This window comes from Leptodactylus fuscus, chromosome 3 (assembly GCF_031893055.1).
Source record: "Leptodactylus fuscus isolate aLepFus1 chromosome 3, aLepFus1.hap2, whole genome shotgun sequence".
NCBI lineage: Eukaryota > Metazoa > Chordata > Amphibia > Anura > Leptodactylidae > Leptodactylus > Leptodactylus fuscus.
Genome location: NC_134267.1, coordinates 199768049 through 199791950, shown reverse-complemented (window position 1 = coordinate 199791950; position 23902 = coordinate 199768049). Strand labels below are relative to the sequence as shown.

The 23902-nt window shown below is 42.6% G+C and overlaps 1 protein-coding gene across 2 annotated transcripts in view; it reads right to left on the bottom strand.

Annotated features, from left to right (window-relative positions):
- The window catches only part of EPHB1 (EPH receptor B1), a 289639-nt gene that overhangs the window by 172512 nt on the left and 93225 nt on the right, over positions 1 to 23902 (bottom strand). For both annotated transcript variants that reach the window (XR_012715343.1, XM_075269057.1), the window contains exon 2: positions 18586 to 18650. Coding sequence is in view for 1 of the 2 variants with exons in the window: in XM_075269057.1 (XP_075125158.1) it covers positions 18586 to 18650 (65 nt within the window). In the remaining variant the exon portion in view is untranslated. The remainder of the gene's footprint in view (positions 1 to 18585; positions 18651 to 23902) is intronic.

Genomic DNA, 23902 nt, shown 5'->3' with positions numbered 1-23902 from the left:
GGATCCATTCTACTCTATTCAGATATTCAGATCACATTTTTTTACATCTGTTTAACGGATGCCAATCACGGACGCAAAAATCGGATGCAAACTGATAGCGAAGGTGGGTTCACATCTGCACCCCGATCTCCGCTTTTAGATTTCTGTCTTCTGCCCTGGTTTGCAAAGGGTTTGAATGGGTTTGCAAAGTGTGCGCCCATGAGCGTTTTGTGGTCTCCATGGCAAAACCGTTTTTTTTTAACCAGACACAAAGTCAGACATGCAGGACTGTGTCTGGTTAAAAAAAAACGGTTTTACCGTGGAGACCACAAAACGCTCACGGGCGCTCACTGGCTGACACCGTCTGCCGGGTTTCCTCCTCCTGTCGGCAGAAGACGGAAACCTGAAAGCGGAGACGGGGACGCAGATGTGCCCTGATCCATTTACATTGACAGCAATGTTAAAAAAAAATGGATCCATTTCTGTCTGTTTTTGTCGAAGGACACAAGAACATAGTATACCATAAAGACAGAAACAGATCTCGTTTTTTTTCAACATTGATGTTTATGTAAAATGGAGACCTTTCCTTTGCATCTTTTTTTACATCTGTATTTTAAAGGATGTAAAAAAACATAATCTGAATAGAGCCGAAAACCCTGACCTGAATAGAGCCTATGTTATGCTACAATTTTGTGTTGTTCAAAAAAAATGGACAGAAATGTATCCCTTTTCTCTATGTAAACGGATAACTGCGTGTTTGCATCTGTTCTTTACATCCGTTAAACGGTTCTTTTGTAAATACCATGACGTGAATGGACCCTAAGACGCGCCACATTTATGATAGAGTCTAGACGTAACCACAATAGTAAATCTGGGCCTTTGTGTCTTACCGGGAGAGAAAAATAGCTCCGACTATAGGAGACCCTCAGCAAAAAGTGTAGGATAATATGGAGAGGGTAGGGGTTTTCTAGAGGTGGTCAGATAACACGGTGTGTTGTAAAGCTTGGATTGTGAGAACAAATAAGGGGATTGTTCGTAACTAAAAAGGCTTGCGCTGTATTAAAAACACAACGGTTTAAAGTGCCGGAGGGTGTTTTGTTCTTCATTACTTCATAAAAGTGACATTAATAGCCATGGAAAAGAACTGCTGAGTGCATTTACTGCCGATGTTTCAGGTATGAAAGCTGCTTTCAGGCTGCTAATGTTTCCTAATTACAGATCTCGACTGTAAAGAGAGAGGGTGAGAAGGGGGGGGGGGAGAGAGAGGGGATGCACAGCGAAAAAGAAAGGCCGAGCTTAGGAAAACATATGCAGGGAGAAGGCTGGAAAACAGGCACAGATAAAGAAGAGATTCTGGGGTGCAGATGCCAAAAAACAATATTGGGTTCATTGTTATTTTTCTACTGATCCCTAAAAAAGGGAGGCCATTGGGGAGAAGAATGGCACCACGCTCAGACTACATGTGCTAAATATTAGGATTGATCTGGAAAGGGAATGTCCTGCGCATCAATGGGGCAGATTTATGAAGACTGGCATATACAACATCAGTCTTCATACCCTTTGCACCAGTGGAGGGTACTCTTCATTCAGGATGAGGAGCGCACTCTTCGACTGGCCATGTGGGAGCACCCTAAAATCTATGCCAGGCATAAATGATGACAAATTTCAGTGCAATGCCTAAACCGCATCCGAGTGCATGAAAATGGTACTGCTAATGCAAACTAGAAAAAAAAAACACACAAATTCTTGCACAACATACAATTTGCACACAAAATGTTTTGACTTTTTTATGTCTTGTACATCAAGCATGAGAGATTTTCCCCAATGTGTCTGATATTAGTCTTGGTTGTCTATTCATATTCTGATGAAGAAATAGCTTACCGCACAAGGACGTTTACTTTTACATTGTCAAAACTGAACCTTTGCTTTTAACCCTAGTTTCTTATTCTTACGCTTAGTACCCTAGAAGTACGGTAACTTCAGTGGGTGCAAAAGGTTCGGTTACCCCCTGGTCCAGTAGCTTCATGTTCCACCTCTGTCAATACCCTCAATATGTTTTTCAGGATGTCCTTAGTATTACTCAGGTGAGATATTTGTTGGAGGCCATTTCAGAATTGGAATTAAGAAAAAAAACAGTGTCCTAAGGGCCTCAACTAGAGTAAATGCAGGTATATGATAATTGATATGTTAATATATGTCTAATACTTTGTTCATAGACCCACCGCTTACTAAAACGCAGGGTGAGAAACTAGAGATACCAAAAGCACCTTTGACTATACAATAGAGAACATCACCTGTAGGTATACCTAACAGTACAAGCCTGAGGTCAGACCAGATCCAAGAGCCTCAAAGTAATCCAAAATACAGAGCGCCAGACAACGCTTCAATGTTGATATTCTTTATTACGCCATGCAGCTGTCATGAGCAGTGGCGTAACTAAAGTCTTGTGGGCCCCGGTGCAATCTTTTATCTGGGCCCCCTACCTCATCCCTACAGTGAATTCTTGATAGTGATGGTTACGGGTGCTAAGGAGTTTCATCCACCTTAGTGTGGTTAGCGTAATCTGTGGGTCTCCTTGTCTTATGTGCCAGATGGAAGCTGCAATCTCAATACTGATGCCAGTGCTTATAGGCCCCCTAAGGCTCCTGGACTTCCCCCTGTGCACCTCCTCAAGTTACGCCCCTGGTCATGAACCTTTATCAGACTGGAAGAACTGTGAGAGCATTATCTTCCATTGTGGTTGCCCATTTGCTGGAATGTTACCCAGCCTTTTTTTGTGAACTGTCTAAGGCCACGTTCACATTTGCCTTGGAGTCAGTTCAACACAGAGCCTATCTGAAAACATGGACAAAAAATGTCCTGCAACATTGTCAGTGAGAAAATAATGGATACCCAATGGACCCCATTATAGTCAATGGGGTTCTTTAGAAACTATTGTTGTCTGTCAATAAGCTCAGCTCCTCTTGCTCTATAACCTGCCAATTGGGTGCCATGTTCCACATCACAGGTCTCCCATAAAATGTTCTTATCTAGTATCAGACTATCTTAAATACCTCCAAATATATATATATACTAGAGGGAGGACCCGGCTTCGCACGGGTATATTACATGTTATGTTTGTGTAGTGGCCTCATAAGAATTGTCCAGTTTTGCACTGGTGTATTTTGTATATTGTTTCTGTGTATGTCCATAAGCGTCATGTGATTATGTGTGTCTCATTTTGGATATCAGTGAAAAACCTGTGATCAGTTGTTATGGATACCTGGAGTAAAGCTGTATCTAATCCTTCCCCATGCAGTACTGTGTTTAGACGCAAGTATCCAATCCTTGTTGGTGTGGTACTGTGTACAGATGCACATATCTAATCCTCCGGTAAATGAAACTGTGTGCAGACGTGCATATCTAATCTTACAGCATGTGGTACTATGTGCAGACGCGTGTATCTAATCCCTGGCGTGAGGTACTGTGTGCAGATGCGCGTATCTAATCCTCCCCGTGTGGTACTGTGTGCTGAGATGCGTATCTAATTATCTGGCATGTGGTACTGTGTGCAGATGCATGTATCTAATCCTCCAAAGTGTGGTACTGTATTCAGATGCATGTATCTAATCCTCCCCTGTGTGGTATTGTGTGAAGAGGCGCGTATCTAATCCTTTGGCGTGTGGAACTGTGTGTAGACGCGCGTATCTAATCCTCCCCTGTGTGGTATTGTGTGAAGAGGCGCGTATCTAATCCTTTGGCGTGTGGAACTGTGTGTAGACGCGCGTATCTAATCCTACAGCATGTGGTACTGTGTGCAGATGTGTGTATCTAATCTTATGGTGTGTATAACTGTGTGCAGACGTGTGTATCTAATCCTCTGGAGTGTGGAACTGTATGTAGATGTGTGTATCTAATCCTATGGCATGTGGTACTCTGTGCAGACGTGTGTATCTAATCCTATGGTGTGTACAACTGTGTGAAGACACGTGTATCTAATCCTCCCCTGTGTGGTATTGTGTGAAGAGGTGCGTATCTAATCCTATGGCATGTGGTACTGTGTGTAGACGTGCGTATCCAATCCCCCGGCATGTGGTACTGTGTGTAGACGCACGTATCTAATCCTCCCCCGTGTGATACTGTGTGCGGAAATGTGTATCTAATTCTCTGGCTTGTGGTACTGTGTCCAGAGGCATGTATCTAATCCTCCAAAGTGTGGTACTGTGTGCAGATACACGTATCTAATCCTTCCTTGTGTGGTATTGTGTGAAGAGGCGCGTATCTAATCCTTCGGCGTGTGGAACTATGTGTAGACGGGCGTATCTAATCCTATGGCATGTGGTACTGTGTGTAGACGCGCGTATCTAAACCTCCCCCGTGTGATACTGTGTGCTGAGACGCGTATCTAATTCTCTGGCTTGTGGTACTGTGTGCAGAGGCATGTATCTAATCCTCCAAACTGTGGTACTGTGTTCACACACACGTATCTAATCCTTCCCTGTGTGGTATTGTGTGAAGAGGCGCGTATCTAATCCTTCCGCTTGTGGAACTATGTGTAGAAGCGCGTATCTAATCCTACTGCATGTGGTACTGTGTGCAGACGCGTGTATCTAATCCTATGGCGTGTACAACTGTGTGCAGACGCGCGTATCTAATCCTCTGGAGTGTGGAACTGTATGTAGACGCGTGTATCTAATCCTACGGCATGTGGTACTCTGTGCAGACGTGTGTATCTAATCCTATGGTGTGTACAAATGTGTGCAGATGCGCGTATCTAATCCTCTGGAGTGTGGAACTGTGTGTAGATGCGCGTATCTAATCCTACGGCAAGTGGTACTGTGTGCAGACACGCGTATCTAATGCTACGACATGTGGTACTGTGTGTAGACGCGCGTATCTAATCCTACGGCATGTGTTACTGTGTGCAGACGCGTGTATCTAATCCTATGGCGTGTACAACTGTGTGAAGACACGTGTATCTAATCCTCCCCTGTGTGGTATTGTGTGAAGAGGCGCGTATCTAAATCTATGGCATGTGGAACTATGTGTAGACGCGCGTATCCAATCCCCCGGCATGTGGTACTGTGTGCAGACGCGTGTATCTAATCCTATGGCATGTGGTACTGTGTGTAGATGCGTGTATCTAATCCTCCCCCGTGTGGTACTGTGTGCAGACGCGCGTATCTAATCCTCCCCCGTGTGATACTGTGTGCGGAGACGCGTATCTAATTCTCTGGCTTGTGGTACTGTGTGCAGAGGCATGTATCTAATCCTCCAAAGTGTGGTACTGTGTGCACACACATGTATCTAATCCTGGCTTGTGTGGTATTGTGTGAAGAGACGCGTATCTAATCCTTCGGCGTGTGAAACTATGTGTAGACGCGCGTATCTAATCCTACTGCATGTGGTACTGTGTGCAGACGCGTGTATCTAATCCTATGGTGTGTACAACTGTGTGCAGATGCGCGTATCTAATCCTCTGGAGTGTGGAACTGTATGTAGACGCCTGTATCTAATCCTTCGGCATGTGGAACTGTGTGCAGATGCACGTATCAAATCCTTCAGTGTGTGGAACTGTGTGCAGAAGTGCGTATTTAATCCTCTGGTTTGTGGGACTGTGTGCAGACGTGTGTATCTAATCCTCTGGTGTGTGATACTGTGTGCTGATCTGTGTATCTAATCCTCTGATGCGTGTATCTCAGTTTGGATATCAGTGTTGTATTGTGCATGCGGAGTGACCGTGTGTATTGCAGTTGGAATATGAGTGAAAGTCTTGCAGGTTTGTATTGGCTAAGGGGGGGGGGCACTGTGTTTGGAATGCTGTATCTCAGCAACGGTACGTCCGAGCGAGTTGGAGTCTCGTCTTAAACCTTCCCGGATACCTGAAGTGTCTCTGTACCAAATTTGGTGAAGATCGGTCCAGTCGTTTGGTTCGCATTAGAGCACAGACAGACAGACAGACAGACAGAAATTCATTTTTATAATATGGGAGATATGGGAGATATATATATATATATATATATATATTGTACTATATGTAAATACAATCCATAATACTACCATCTTCCTCTACAATAGGTCAGTCAGGGACAGACATGCCCCTTTTCCAAACCCATAAATGTATTCTATTCATCCAAGTAGAGACGTCTACGCAATTTGTGTTTAAAGGGTTACAGCACAATTTGTGTGGTCCTAACATCTCTAACATCCATCTATCTCGCAGGATTAACTTTCCAGCTCCACGATCCTTTGCACACAATACTGCTATTAAATGAATATTTGCTCCCGCATTAATGTCCATCATAAAAACCCCAGTAAAGTTTCATGGAGCGTAGGAAAAAATCCGTGGGGAGGCTGACCTGTGGAGATGTGGACTTGTGAAATCTGAACGGTAACCATAGCCAACGCAACTGTACGTTCCCTGCCAGGAATACCTTATAAAGTCTGATCGGGTCAACGCTCTTGGACAGCTCCATCTATCAAATGTGTGCAAGTGCCTGAGAGCCGGCTATAATTCAAAGAAAGGCTTAAAGGTTGCAGTTTTCAATGATGTCTCCACCTTTATACTTTCTTCTTTTCATTCTATAATTTGCAGACATACTTAAAGGAGTATTTTGCCCCAAAAACCTAAAATACACATGGCTTGTGGAGCTAAAACCTAGGTCATATCCTGACCCCACATGGCTAGCGATAATCTATTTCTTTGTTATAGCTGGAGTGTGGCCATTGATAGAACGCATCGTGGTCATTCAGATTTCCATGAGAATTGGGGTTCTAGTTTAGAAAACCCATTTTTAGATATTGTACCATTTAAGCAGAGGGGGAATCTCCCATTCAAGACACTTGTCTAATAGCCGTAGCTGCTATAAAGAGATGTGGATCTGGCTCGTACATGCTTTACATTGACAGCCCATTGACTTTAATGGGAATTGTTAAATGCAACAGAATATGTACACTATGGTGGAGCTGCATGGATAATGTAGATTTGCCACTAGATTAAATCTGATTTCTGGGAAGCCAAGCAGTAGGAAATTTTATGTTTCCTTAGTTAGCTGTCGGCCGAACGCTTGTTCAGCTATTTTTCCCGTATCAACCCTCCCCCCATCCCCAACAGAGTTGAATGTGAATCTGATAACTTATCTCTTTTGACAACAAAAGGATTAGGACTGTTAAAACCCAACATATACTCATGGGGGAGAATTGGGGGAACCCTATAAACATGAGATGGTCAGCCAGCGCCGCTGATCAACATTCCCTTAATGTATATGGGTCACCTTTTGTAATAAACGTATTATTAGGAGCCCATACATCTTAGATAGCTGTCAGCGGATATCCAATCCCCATATTTACATGCATTCTAGGACAAGTATGTGTTGTCAATGGGGATTAGGAAGTAAGTCACTCCCAGATGACTCCAGGGGCAGTTTATCTCCATTGGGCATGTTCCAATCCAACTTGCCCATTCCTTTCTTTGCTATGAATAAAGGGTCAGAACATCACAATGCACATCAGAGGATTGGCCAATCATGCCGAAATTGTCAGGTTCAATAGACTTCATCTAATGTGTATGGCCAGCTTAACAAAAGTGACCAACAGGGACTGGATATTACTATAACAAAATTGTAGTAGGGTATATGTCACTGGATAAAGAGGCAGACTCGACATTCCGGAGAAGCCCCTGAGAACCTAAATTTCCCAGAATCATTGATAAAGAGTGTCTTTAGATTTGAGAACACAATGTTTAAAGGGGTTATACCGAAATTACCATATGGATTATCTATCCCTAGGATACACCATCAACATTAGAGTTGTAAAGTCTGATATCTGGGACCTCCACAGATCAGCTGTTTGAAGAACTTGCAATGCTTGCGTGAGCTCCACTTTTTTTTTTAATTCAAAAAGTTTTTATTGAATTTTTTAAAAGTGTACAACAAAGGTAAAATATTGCAACAGATAAAAATAGGAAATAAGTCAGATAAAGACTTATGTTAAAGACAATGTGAGAAAACCAATACAAACAATAGGAAAGTATTACATATTAACCAATATCAGGTAGGTGTCACAGCACCGGACAGAGTAGGAACATACGGCGGTGGAAAAACAATACAATGCAACAGATATGTCCGTATAAATGGAACACACCTAGAAGACAAGAGGACAACTCGTCCTGCAAATAGAACCGAAAAGGTCAACAAGGGGGGGGGGGGAGAGTGTGGCAATAGAAGTATGCAGGAGCAGAGGCAGCAGGTAGTAAAGAACAAGAGGAAGAAAGAAGAGAGGACGACCTAGGAAAACATGTATAGATTGTGGGGGGGAAATGAGGAGAATCCGTCTTGGATTCGAGAAAAGGATTAGGCAGACAGAAAGATGTAGCTGTCTAACCAAAGGGCCCAGATCTGTAGAAACTTATCATGAGTCCTATTTGACCAACTAAGGAGTTCTTCAAACCGGGCCAAAAGGTTCACTTTGTTTACCCATTGTGAAAAGGTGGGAGGCGCAGTTTGCAACCAATGAAGAGGGTTAAGTGCCTTTGCTGTGGCCAGAAGGTGCGAAACAAGGACATGTTTGGAGGGGTGATATTCAGGTGATGGAGCAGAAAGAAAGATCATGGCGGGTGTAATTTCAAGTTGTGGATGTCCAAGCGACTTAATTGTGTCGCCAACATCCTTCCAAAATGGTCGAATGAGGGCGCAATCCCACCATAAATGCTGGTAAGTACCCTCCGCTTGAGAGCGTGAGCCCCACTTCAGTTCACAGGGCAGTGACATCATGTCCTTTGGTCACACGGCCATACTGCAGACTTAGGGCTGGGTCACATCTGCGTTCAATATTCCGTTTCGGGGAATCCACTTGGGGACCCCCAAACAGAATACCGAATGCATTAAAAAACAGTTAGCAAAGACGCAGACGGACCCCATAGACTATAATGGAGTCCATGTGTTTTACACGCAGTGTCCGCACGAATCATGCGGAGAAAAAACTACTTCAAGCAGCACTCTTCTCTCCGCATGATTTGCGAGCTCAGCTACTATACGATGTATGGCGCTGTGCTGCTTCAATCTCATCCAAGCACTGCAACCCCTTCAGTCAGCTGATCAGTGGGGGTTCCGGGTTATTGATCTTGCATGATGATGAATATTATAGTCCTATAGTATACCTTTAATGTTGCGTGAGGGTGCTCTATAAGACCTAGAGAATTGACCCCAAAACTATAATACCACTCTGAGTACTTTTCAATAATGATATGAATATAGCTGCAAAATAGAGATTTAAGTATTTTCTCCACTTTTTTTTTCTGTATTTTTGTTTATGTTGCTTCGAAGCATGTAAATCATTTGCTCAAGGTGAATGGAGGGCATGGGGCGATCAAAGTCTTCCACAGTGAATGAAAGATAGGCACATTAATGCAGAACTCTATGAGGCCATATGCAGAAATCATTTCATTTTTCAAGATAAAATATTAAAATGTGGCGATAAGGTGAGGACTGTGCAAAGCTTATATGTCTGTAGTTAAGTGGGAGTCCAGATAATCTCTTTTGCAATGCTAAACAGTCAGGATTTTACACCACCTGAGCGCTGGCGGCAGAGAGCGCACATAAACCAATGTGACAGCAAACTAAAACTGTAAGATTGCAAACATTTCTTACTGGAATATCAAGGCAATTTAATGGAGGCCCCTATACATCTAGCTTACACATTCACTGCAGCGACATTATTCAGCTTCTCATAACATCAAAGCCCTTGGTCAGTACTGTGCAAGGTTACTGGACATCTTAACCTGCCATATTATAAAGGCTGTGATACCACTACACTAAGGGGCTCACTATAAACAGCCTATTACAATGTCAACCTGTAGACTGTAGACTGTCAACCTGGGGCCATATATGCCCCCTTCTCTAATAACCATTCAGTAGTTCTGAGACTGATCCCTGGCAGCTCTACGGGAAGACAACAGTTTCTGGTGAGTAAGGGGCTGGAAACAGTGGTGTAGCTATAGGGACTGCAGAGGTCCCTGGAGACTAAGGGTGGCCAAAGGCCTCTCTATAACATTATAAGACACCCATATCATACATAGCATATGGTAACTGGGGGCCCTGTTACAGATTTTGCATAGGGTCCCAGGGGTTGGGGTCCTATCCCTTCTGGTTGGAAGTATCCTCCTATACCATCCTGCAGCCGGTACTAATTGGGCCAAGTAATTGAACTTCGATAGAAAATTACATAGATGTCTAACTATAGAAAAACTCCCATCCTCGAATATTTCAGAGAACTGAATAAATATAAAAAAAAATATTAAAATGAATAATTAATGTGTATTATATGTAGGACGTTTCCACGACTTCGCACTTGCCTTGCATCTTGGATAGGGTTGAGCGATCGGTATCGGGAAAGATCAGATCCCGATCAGCGATCGAGCAAATTTCACGATCAGGATCAATTGGATTTTGAAATCTCAAGATCAGCTCAACCATACTGTATATATATTATACAATTAGGGTTGAGCGATCAGGATTGGGAAAGATTGGATCCCGATCCGCGATCGAGCAAATTTCACTATCGGGATCGTCTGGAAAATGATCTGAAATCGGATTTTAAAATTGATCCTGAAATCTCAAGATCGGCTCAACCATAATCTTGGAATAAAACACTGAACTTTTTTTTGAAAATATTGGAGTGGCCGTAGTGCTCAAACCATTTACAGCAGGGGTGCTCACACTTGTATAGGGGTTGAGCTACTTATAAATTGACCATTTTAAAATTATCTACTGTGTGGGCAGAGGCTTGGGCTGCTGTGTGAGCGGGGCCCACAAGTTTACCAAAACTGGGCGGGGCTTAACACGTCTTAGGGGCGGGGCCTGCTCTGATGCAGACGTTCTGATTGGCTCATAGCACTGCCCGGGCACCCAGCACAGAGCCAACACCACTGCCAGTAATGCCGGTGCCCTCAGCACAGACCCCCACAGACCTCCTGCCCGCGGCTGCCTGGGGAGCGGGGAGGGCGGCGTCCCCCGGGGCTGCTGCTGCTTCTGTTCTGTGTGAGACACGGGGGGCGGGGGCGGCGGCAGCTCCGGGGGATGGTGCGCTCCCAGCTCTCCAGTGTGACACAAACTAGGCGGGGCTGCGGCCCAGGCCCTGCCCACACAACAGACTGCTGTGAAGAACACGTAAGGCAGCGAGGGGGCGTGGCCAGCAGCCAACATGGCCGGACGCTGTCCTAACATCGTGCCACAGAGTGCAGCAGTCACACAGCGGTCACTTCGGCGTGGTGGAGAGACCAGCGACAGCACGACCGGGACCCAACCAGTTGTATTGGGGAAGAGACAGCTTCAAATTGAGGTTGTGCAACTCTCATTAGAGGTAGGACAGATCCATATATAAGGCGCACTGGACTATAAGGCACACTTGCAATTTCTGAGAAAATTCTAGTATTTTATGTGCGCCTTATAGTCCGGAAAATACGGTATATCAAAATTATGGGCATTTCTATTGGATTATGTTTTTAATTGATATTTAATTATACATTTTATGCAAATTTTATTAATGCATGCAAATTTTATGTATTTATGTAAATTTAATCCTCAATGGTTACCATTTGGTATTGTACCTTTAACTTATTTATTTATTGATAACCTAGTCTTCTAATTAATTCAAAACTAGTAAGATAACTTTAATTCTCAGAAAGCAGTTTTGCTATCAGACATACGCTCATATAATGTTCCTAGCATTAAGTTTACAAGTAAGCGTATAGTGTGCACCTGTGCATTGTAGATGCCAGGGGGACACGCAGAAGCGAAGCAGCATATTGGTATTCACCACTACACAGGTAAGAACTAGAACAAGCTTTACTACAGCACTGTTTTTTATTGTACCCCGACCCTTTTTGCTTTAATAGTAAATACTATTTTGATTAGTAAGCACCTTTTGATACAGCGCTGTATTCTGTATTCTGCTCTACTCAGGATCATTTGGTTTAAGAGTAAATATTATTGTGATGAGCCGAACACCTTTTTGTTGGTAATATTGAAACCTTTAGTACATGTGTCAGTATTTATATGATTTTGGATGATCACATTGGCTAACGATGGAAATTTGTATATATTGATTGATTTTAATATGTTGCTACCATATTGGACTGTTCTTTTTATAGTTTGTATCACACTTGAGAAAGGGCAGATGCCCGAAACGCGTCGTGTTTAATAAACTGTTCAAGATCATACGTTGGTGTGCGCGCTTACTCCCTACTCCTCCACTCCTGTCGGGCTTGCCTGAGGAATCACCTATCATTACATTCACTGCAGCGACATTATTCAGCTTCTCATAACATCAAAGCCCTTGGTCAGTACTGTGCAAGGTTACTGGACATCTTAACCTGCCATATTATAAAGGCTGTGATACCACTACACTAAGGGGCTCACTATAAACAGCCTATTACAATGTCAACCTGTAGACTGTAGACTGTCAACCTGGGGCCATATATGCCCCCTTCTCTAATAACCATTCAGTAGTTCTGAGACTGATCCCTGGCAGCTCTACGGGAAGACAACAGTTTCTGGTGAGTAAGGGGCTGGAAACAGTGGTGTAGCTATAGGGACTGCAGAGGTCCCTGGAGACTAAGGGTGGCCAAAGGCCTCTCTATAACATTATAAGACACCCATATCATACATAGCATATGGTAACTGGGGGCCCTGTTACAGATTTTGCATAGGGTCCCAGGGGTTGGGGTCCTATCCCTTCTGGTTGGAAGTATCCTCCTATACCATCCTGCAGCCGGTACTAATTGGGCCAAGTAATTGAACTTCGATAGAAAATTACATAGATGTCTAACTATAGAAAAACTCCCATCCTCGAATATTTCAGAGAACTGAATAAATATAAAAAAAAATATTAAAATGAATAATTAATGTGTATTATATGTAGGACGTTTCCACGACTTCGCACTTGCCTTGCATCTTGGATAGGGTTGAGCGATCGGTATCGGGAAAGATCAGATCCCGATCAGCGATCGAGCAAATTTCACGATCAGGATCAATTGGATTTTGAAATCTCAAGATCAGCTCAACCATACTGTATATATATTATACAATTAGGGTTGAGCGATCAGGATTGGGAAAGATTGGATCCCGATCTGCGATCGAGCAAATTTCACTATCGGGATCGGCTGGAAAATGATCTGAAATCGGATTTTAAAATTGATCCTGAAATCTCAAGATCGGCTCAACCATAATCTTGGAATAAAACACTGAACTTTTTTTTGAAAATATTGGAGTGCTGCGAGTCTTTGCCTTTCTACATACGCCTTGGGAGGTGGCCACATCCCTTTTGGACCTGCACCCATCTTTGGTATAGTGCTGCTTTACAAATTTGTTCTTTCCCATAAACAGACAACCCATACTTGCCAACTCTCCAGGAAAATCCCAAAAACGAGTGACCTCCTGGACTCCCAGTATAGCAGGCAAGTCATTTGTGGACATATTCGGAAAAAAAAAAGGTGTCACCAACAAAGTTATGTCCAAAGGAGTGGGTGACATTGACTAAAAAGGGTGTGGTTATGCCAATAGGGGGTTTCACCCCAAATTTTCACAACATACTGTGTCTCCTGGGCATCAATACCCAGATGTCGCCAAGTCATCTGTACATAAACACCACCCCATTCTTACTAAGGTTGATCCCTCTCACTATATTTTTGCCAATGTCTTCTTTTTCTCATTGATGGTTTAGTATCTGTACTTTATAACCATTCTGTCCTTGCCGTAATAAAAATCTTCTCTTCATGCATTGTCTTCCAGTACAAGTTACAAACAACAGCCAATATAAAGAAGAGCAGTGAAGGAGGGAGAGGGCAAGGGTCAGAACCAATGATAAGAAAGTGGGTGTGTCTCAGACTACCTCACACTATCTATAGGCGCTGTAGCTAAACTGTAGTCCCAGATCACAGATCTGTCCGAATGTAACTAAGCTGAAAAGCAGACAAGCCATGAGATCTGGACAATATAAATAGCAGGTAAGTATCCTCTGTCGGTACCGACTTGCAAATCATTTTAGAGCTCCTAACTGGACAGTCACTTTAACTCTCCATGTCAGATATAGATGAAACACTTTTGTAACAGGGTCTTAAAATAATGGAATTGCTTTATAATACCCCAAAGAGCCCATGAACAAGATGGTTCTATTGCTAGAAATAGAAATAGATCTATAGAAATAGAAATAGAATTTTTTTCTAATCTCATGCAACCCTTTTAAGTGTCTGATCAGAAAAACAAGGGTTTTACATTATCTTATATGAACATGTCAGAAATTTTGACAATCTACAGGTTACAGCTCTAAAGTAGATAACAATTAGGGTTGAACGATCGTGTTCGGAAAAGATCGGATGCCGATCAGCGATCGAGAAAATTTCACGATCGCGATCAGAATTTCGAACACGATCTTTTTATGTGGGATCGAGATCGGTGATCTTTTCCCACAATGCTTTGCTTAGCCTCAGTGTGCAGGCTCCGCTGCAGTTCCATAGGAATGAATGGAAGCAGCCGGCACACAGCCTTAACCCCCTGCGCACCAGCTGCCTCCATTCATTCAATTGGGAGGCTAAACTAAACATCTCTAGCAGCTACTTACCTCTAGAGATGGCTGCTCCGGTGCCCTCCTTTTTCTTGCCTCGCTGCCCCGCCTCCCAGGTTAGTGTTTAAAGCACTAGGTAGGCGGGGCTTGTGGATTAGGAGAGTGTGGGCGGGTACAGGGCAGGGAGACGTGACATCTCCCCTCCCAGTACCCGCCCACACTCTCCTAACCCACCCACACTCTCCTAAACTGGCAGGGAGGGGGCAGCGAAGGGAGAAGAGCAGCGTGGAGCGGCAGCGAGGCAAAGAAGAAGGAAGGCACCGGGCACCGGACCAGCCATCTCTGGAGGTAAGTGGACACCAGGGGGGACTAAGTAGCCAGAGGATTAAAAAAAAATCCTCTGGCTACTTTAGTGATTCACTACACAGCGTGGATTCTAACAATTGTTAGATTCCATGCTGTATAGTGAATAGGATTGCTTTTAAAATCCGATCTCCGATTAATAAAAAAATCCCATTGACTTGCATTGGGATCGGAATTGGGATCGAGATCGGGTTCGAATGAAAAATGATCGGAAATCGGATTTTAAAATCGATCCTGAAAAGTCAAGATCGGCTCAACCCTAATAACAATGCTGTAAAATCCCTCCATAATAAACGTATATATATATATATATATATATATATATATATATATATATATATATATATATATAGTCATGATAATAGCTGCACTGCAACCTGCTGCACCTGTAAATTCTTATTTTCCATTAGTTCCCATGGAATCAAACACAAAGGTTTCTATAACAAATAAGAAATTGGGCATAACTTCTAGGTGTGGTCCTCTCCTACCACTATGGGCACAGAAGTAATTAGATAACATTATCTACCATAGCTCTTAACACCTCTGATGTGTGCCGCACGTACGTGCGAAAAGGAAAAACTACTTGTCTTGGCAAAAGTACAATGATAGCGACACTCTGATATAGACTCTACTTATATATAGTCCGTCCATTTACACGTCTTCATCCTGTACAGAATACCATAGGATCAGGATATAGCCATTTACAGGCGGTAATGATAACAATCCAAGAGAAAATGGTGTGAAGCTTTTACGGTACTACATATATCAATACCACATCAATACTGTATACCATTTACACGTACAATATAGCTGTGCAGAACTGCTTTATGCTAGTTTTTGCTTAAAGGGATCCTACCATTAAAAACTTTTTTTTTCTCGTTGACACGTCGGAATAACCTTAAGAAAGGCTATTCTTCTCCTACCTTTAGATGTCTTCTTCACCCCGCCGTTCGGTTAATACTCCGTTTTTCGTCAGCATGCAAATGAGTTCTCTGGCAGCACTGGGGGCGATCTCCAGCACTCAAACAGCACTGGGGGCGTTCCCAATGGTGAGAGAGAACTCTCCGGTGCCACCTCCATCGTCTTCTGGAACGGGGTCTTCAAGCATCTTCTTCCAGCGCTGGGGTCACACTTGTACAGTATAACTGAGAAGTCAACTCTGCCATCGATTCACACGCAGAGCCGAATGTACATGCCGGCGGCCATGTTTTTGTGGCCACTTACGCGAGCATGCAGTATGCTCCTGTAGTTCAATGGAATACAGAGCATACTGTGCACGCTCATGTAAGTGGCCACAAAAACATGCCCGCCGCCCGATGGCAGAGCCGACTGCGCAGGCGTACCAGCACCGGAAGAAGACGCATAAAGAGGACGTTCCAGAAGAAGATGGAGGCGGTGCTGGATGCCCGCCCCCAGTGCTGTGAGAGAAATCATTTGCATACCGACAAAAAAACGGAATTTTAACCGAAAGGCGGGGCGAAGAAGAAAACTAAAGGTAGGAGAAGAATAGCCTTTCTTAAGGCTATTCCGATGTCTCAACGAGAACAAAAAACTGTTTTTAATGGTAGAATCCCTTTAAAGAAGACCTGTCATCAGGTCTACATAACTCAATGACATATAAGAGGTGCTTTCACCCTGAGCATTATAGTGTTTATCCAAATCTGTTCAGCTATTCCAAAGCTATAAGCCCTGTTAATCTTGATACAAATTAGGACATACTGGACAAGAGGGTGGGGACACTGTGGTTTGAGCCTGCAGTAAAATGAACAACATTACCCATCTACCAATAAGCAATACATGCTAATAAGTATATATGGAGGGAGTTGCTATATATACTGCTTCCTAGGATCTTCTCTTCAGTAGCACCAATGGAGGGATTGAAGAACTTGATTTGATTTAATTTGTTTTTCACAAACTAAAAGGTTTTTGAATTATCCAATTAAGTCAATCAACATCTATTACCAAAGCGAATACATTAAGTCATAGACATTCACTGGTAATCAGGTCAAAGTCACACCCAATTCAGTATAACCTGCTGTATCATGTAACCAACTGTATTATGACCCTGTACAACTTATGAGCTATAATGAGCATACACAAAAGTCTATGTGGTCCTATTGTATCTCCATAAGCTTCAGAAGCGGAGAGGTTTGTACTGTAGGGTTGTCTATATAATCATGGGATGTTCTATTGAATTCTGTGCTATGGAGATATTCTCTGGTAGAAATATTGCTTCACATAAGAATGAATGGGATCAGACGCAGATGAAGAGAAATCCACCTGCATCAGTCACTCCTATGTCGGATTAGAGCAACAGACTGTAATAAAAGTAGTATGACCGGCAACACGGTGGCTCAGTGGTTAGCACTGCAGCCTTGCAGCACTGGTGTCCTGGGTTTGAATCCCGACAGGAGCAACATCTGAAAGGAGTTTGTATGTTCTTCCCGTGTTTACGTGGATTTCCTCCCATTCTACAAAGGGAAAAAAATATGTACATTGTGATCCCTATAAGGTGCTCACAACCTACATAATAAAAAAAAGTAGTGTGACCATACCCTAAAAGGGGTTGTCCCATAAAGTGCAGACTGTCGGACCTTTCTCCTGCTCAACATTCACCCTGAGCGAGTATAGTCTGAATGTGGATGATACTGGTGGTGGTCAGCACTCTCAGTCCCTTCAGGAGCACCAGAGGTAGCCAAAGTATAACACCTCAAGCGTCCCCGTTAAAGTGAATGGGGGTGCCGACCATATGGGGTGAGAGAAACAGACTTCACTTTGTGAGAAAACCCCTTTAGGCTCCATGTAGCAAGCCGTATCATCAATATAAGATTGGTGGTGGTCTCATACTTAGAAACCCCACTGATCAGCTTATTGAAGAGACTGCAGTGTTCGGATGACTGTTGGTACCTCTTCACCGCTCACCAAGCACAACACTGTACAGGCGTATGCACCTGAATAGGACTGAGCTGCACATAGTCTATGTGATGAATGGACGTCATCATTGGGCTGTGAAGCGGAAGTATAGGTCATCAAAATGTACATACCTAAACACCCCTTTACCTTTTGTTTTCATAGTTTATACACTGTGACCTCTTATGAGCATCCATTTGACATAAAGCAGGAATTTTTAAATTATTTCGTCCAAACCCAAAACTTTGGGGGCGCGTCACTCATAAATCATTATCTGAAGAGACACCAAAGTATAATAATAGCACTTCTAATTCATACTGAATATGTTCAGTCTGCAACAAAAGTTTGGGTATCCTTCCTTACCTTCTTACCTGTTTCAAGATGAGAAAATTGGATAAGATGACCAGTTTAAAAAAATAAAATAAAATTTCAAAAACTCAAAAAGGTAGAAAAGTGAAATGCATAACATATAAGGCCTTGTTCACATCTGCGTTCGGTATTCCATTTGGGAAGTCCACATGGGGACCCCTCCGAATGGACAAGCAGTGAGCTCATAAAAGCACACGGATCCCATAGACTATAATGGGGTCCATGTGTTTTCCGCACGGTGTCCGCATAAGTCATGTGGAGAGAAAAGTAGTTCATGAAGTACATGTGGACTCCCCGAATTGAATACCGAACACAGATGTGAACCAGGCCTAAGAATTCTAGACAAATTGGACAGACTCAACCCTGCTCATATACACCGGATTCACCTCTGCCATTGGTACTTGCTCTTCACTTGGATATACTCACCCCTGAAGAAGGAGTTGCTGTCCAGCCTAGCTCTGCTGTAGCCGTCCGAGTGTCCATAAGGGTCTCTGCAATAGAGAAACATTAAGAGTTTTATTGGCCGATATGACACACAGGCGGCTTGTCGTATTGAATATGCTGCTACGCTTTATCGATTTAGTTCCACACAATATAACCCACAATGAATGTGATTTCCGTGTCATTAACCAATCTACATTTTATTTTCACAGTTTGATAAAATTACTTTTTTACCGTCAACCTCAAAAGGAAACGTCACATCGCTCCTTTGGCAAATTCTAATTCTTACTATCAGGTGTTCCGCCTCATCTACGCCAGCCATATCTTTATCCAAGCGCAGTAATCATAACACATAACAGTAAATAAGAGACTGGTAAATATGGAAGAGACGTTGACTTATAGCCATTTTCTAATGGTGGGGTTAAGAAGGATAAAATGTCTCGCTGTGCTCTCAGCTTTCCTTGAGCACAAACAATTACGCCTTCTTATGACTCATGTGTATGTGTCACCCAAAATGTCAACCGGAGACATAGAACAAAGAGTTCTGTGATTTACTCTTGAACATAGTGTTGCCTAATAATTGTCAATCTGTGTATATGTTATCTGACCTGTGCGGAGATTACATAACACGCCACTTTGTAGTATACGTGGAGCATTGTTTAAGCTGCTTTCCCCAGAAACCACGAAGGTCCGAAGTACTGAAGTGAATAGGCTTGAGCTGCAACACTTCATACAACATTTCATCTTTTTTTAAAGAATGCAACTTTTTTGTAATCCAATACAATCCCTTTAAATTCCAAGACACTCATATTCCAGTTGGAAGTGCATACATGCCAACTTTCTTGGAAGGTCCAGGAAGCTTCCAAAATAAGGAGAGTCTTTCTGGTCTCAAAAAAGATCACCCATAAATGGATGGGGTCTTATGGGAAGGCATGAATGCCCCCTGACTTGCTGTTAGGGTTCAGCGATCAGGAAAGATCAGATTGAGCAAATTTCACGATCACGATCGGGATCGGCTGGAAAATGATCGGAAATCGGATTTTGAAAACTCAAGATCAGCTCAACCCTACTGTATATATAATACACAATTAGGGTTGAGTGATCAGGATCGGGAAAGATCAGGTCCCGATAAGCAATCGAGCCAATTGGGATCGGCTGGAAAATGATCGGAAATCAGATTTTAAAATCGATCCTGAAATCTCAAGATCGACTCAACCATACTTGCTGTTCTTCCGAATGGCAGTCAGCAAATGTTGGTAAGTGACGTCTTCCGTATAGACCCACCTAAACCTAATCTACCATACTATTTGGGTTGCTATGCAAGCTACTACATAGTAACCCAGGATGATAAATAAACACCAGCACACTGGTATAGCAGTCCGGGCATCCATTCCTAGGTACGAGAGTCCATCTGTGATTTATTATCTCCTATTCCTAGTGAAGTTCATAAATGGTTTATTACTATGAGAACCTGGCCATCAAAGAGTCTTGTAAATCTGGCTCCATCCGTCTTAATAGGAATTTCATTAATTGAATATTTCACAATGCTCTAACAACGAGCGATTTAACTGATTAAAGACTGAAAGAGAAAATGTTTTATAGATAGGATTTATATTTCCCATCTGATGGCGAGAAACAAACAGAGAATGCCAAGAGTCAGAAAGGGGCAGGGTCAGCTGTAAATATACTCCATCATGTTTTATTATTCAATCCCAGATGCCAGGCAGGCAGGCCCAGTTACGGGGGGTCACGGCGGTGCACTGGCGGAGTCACTATGGATGCTCTGGTAATGTAAGGCGCAGGCTGAGTTATGGATTTCGATTATGGATGTTGAGGATGAGAGAATTATGGTTCAGTGACTCCTATTTCATTACCACTCTGCACATCACTAACTCCTCTCTTCTCCTTCCATCACTACAGATGTACCATAATGCTTCAATAAAGACCATATTAGATACAAGATCAGTAAATCTCGGCCTCCACGTCGGCTTTTAACTCTTTGCACTCTATTCTTCATTAGCTGATAATTTTTTTGTTTTTGATTAATTGCTTTATTCTTTATATGTATTAACTATATCTAACCATTTACTTGTGTTTTCCATCACTTTCATCCATTGTAGCTCTTTCTGAAGACCACCCCCTTTAACCACATTTTCAGATTCCCATATCAAGCATCTTTTATAAGAAGACTACCCCCACCCCCCTCCCTAAAGACAATTTTTTTATTTTTTTTATTTTGGTGATGTATCACTGTACCTGGTCCAGTCTCTTTCTGTATAGAGTATAACACATGTTTTGGTATTACCTCCTAACTATTTAGACTCTCTTCACACTCCCATTAGAGGCCATATTTGATGGGAAGAACAATGCACTAAGTAGCACAGCCACAAGTCAGTACAGGTCAGCCATCCAAAATTTAACAAGATAACATCAATGTCTCTGACTTGTTCACGTGTTTGTTATTCCATATCATCAGTAGATTACTTCTAAATTTCAACCTGTTTGACGTTACTCTGTCACCTGCACATAACACTCCTATGATGTGAAATCCATGGACATATTCTTTTTAATATATGATCCAACTTAGTCATCTATGAAGGATATCTAGATTCTCTTCTCTAAAGAGTTTCAGTGAAATCAATATACTCGTAGTTGGACTATGTCATCTTGTGAAATGTATGTTTAGTGAGTGCCTCTTAAATATTGTGGGTGCAAGCATCTGGTAAGAAGGGGCCACAGCTAGAGCAGACATGATATTGGTCTCTTTCATCTAAAAAGAATTGCAGGCTACATTCACATTTGCATCACAATCTGTCCGACTCAGGATTTGTCTGAAATTGCAGACAAAAAAGTCCTGCAAGTCTGACTTCTTTTGGTTGGCAATGGTAGGAAGGAAGTAATTGATACCCAGAAGGACCACATTATAGTCAATGGCGCTCCACAAGATCTGCTTTTGTCCATTATTACCCAGATCCATTTTATTGCTTAATCCTTTTTTCTGGTCCTATGGTGATCCAATACTTATGTGAAACCACCCTTAGCCTACTATTAGATAAGTCATAAACCACTTCTAAACGTATCCCCCTTGAACCACTAATATCTACAATTATACAATTCATGATTATGAGTGTACACTGTATTTAGTGAACTCTATCTGAATCGGTCATTATGAAGGTTCATGGGTGGAGGACCCACCTCTGACACCACATATGTCATTTGCTGACCTGGTAGAGAGTAATAAACCTGGAGCAGCCACACTATTAAATGGGGTGCAAAATATTTCTCTGTTCTATTGAAGTTTTTAGATCTGTGTTAAAATGTTAAAAGCGCATATGTCAGAGGACAATAGTCTACTTTGAAGTTCACAGCAGGATTTTAATTCTCTCATTTATCTAATCGTTCAATTTTCACTTCCAGATTGTTCTCATTACTTTACATTTCTATATCGCTTTGTCTCTTCCATGCTACAATGGTTATCAACAATATTTCAACACAACAGAGTTATAATACAAGCCGTGAGGTCATGATGGGGACTGGGGTGACTTTACAATCTCACTAATTTCAATGGAAAGAATGTCAATGTAGCTTTAAGAGAAGGACCAAAGCACTTGGTAAGAGTTTAGCTGGTCCCTCCCTCAAGTTGGATCTCAGATCACAAATTTGACAGAGGATATTTGGCTATATAGCCCTAGATCAGTGGTTCTTAACCTTGTTTGAGGTACCGAACCCACCAGTTTCATATGCACATTCACTGAACCCTTCTTTAGTGATAAATCAAATATGATTTTGTTCCAAATTCAAGATATAAGTATTAGAGATGAGTGAGTACTGTTCGGATCAGCCGATCCGAACAGCACACTCCATAGAAATGAATGGATGCACCTGGTACTTCAGCTTTGACGGCGGCCGGCCGCTTAACCCCCCGCGTGCCGGCTACGTCCATTCACTTCTATGCGAGCGTGCTGTTCGGCTGATCCGAACAGTACTCGCTCATCTCTAATAGGTATATGTTTTTTTTACTGGTACACAAAATGAATCGTGCGTAGAGCCTAGGGTTCGATCAAACCCCGGTTAAGAACCACTGCCCTAGAACATTCACTATATGTACTATAGCACCCACCATCTTAAATAGTAGTATGGACATTGTATTGTACATCAGGATACATTTGTACATACTTCCATTTCATCTGCTTTATTTTATTAAATATTAATGGTGTAATCTTAATTTCCAGCACTAAGTGTGAGAGTTTCTTGATATTGGGTCCAGTCCAGTAAAGCCATTTAACAAGTTCCCAGAGTTCATATGAGCTAAAGAAGGAACATTGTGCCAAATCTACTCCGGGACAAACCCAGAGAGAATCTGATATGGTGGGTGGCAGTCAACACAAAGGTGTGTTCCAGTAATGACTCTCTTAGCTGGCAGGTGGGGCCAGTCACATGCCAATGGCTTCTCGCAGTGTGGGGACATCTCAAGAATGCATCATTGGCCTGCTAAAATAAAATCATAGGGATTTCTACATATTAAACCTCACGTATACAAGGTGTGGGGTATATGGATTGCAATCTGCGTCCATAATATCAATTTGTATTGAGTGAGATGTGAATAGTAGAGATAAGCGAACAGTAAAATGTTCGAGATTCGATATTCGCTTCAAGTAGCCCCTCAATATTCGACTACTTGAATCGAATATCGAATCCTATTATACTCTATGGGGGAAAATGCTCCTTTCAGGGGTAGGCAACATTCGATCAAATTACACTTACCAAGTCCACGAGTGAGGGTCGGGCTGGATCCTCCGAGAAGTCTTCTCCTTGCAGCGTCCCCGCGGCGTCTTCCGGCTCTGAATTCACTCTGCCAGGCATCGGGCCTGGGCAGAGCCGACTGCGCATGCCCACACTACAAGCGGGCATGCGTAGTCGGCTCTGCCCAGGCCCAATGCCTGGCAGAGTGAATTCAGAGCCGGAAGATGCCGCGGGGAAGCTACACGGAGAAGACTTCTAAAGGTAGGAGAAGAACCAGCGTTGATTGGCCGACTGTATAGCATTCGGCCAATCAATGCTGGCTCTGCATCGAACTTTTCCATTCGAATAGCGAGTGGTACCTCGAATACCGTAGTATTCGATCGAATACCTACTTGATCGAATACTACTCGCTCATCTCTAGTTACTAGGTGTGCATCGGGATTGGGAGAAAACAATATGTAGCATATTATATACAGATCAAGAAATACAGACAGAGCAGAAGTTGTAAGATAGTAGGGCTGTGTATTCTAGATCTTTACAATATGAATCCTATATGTAA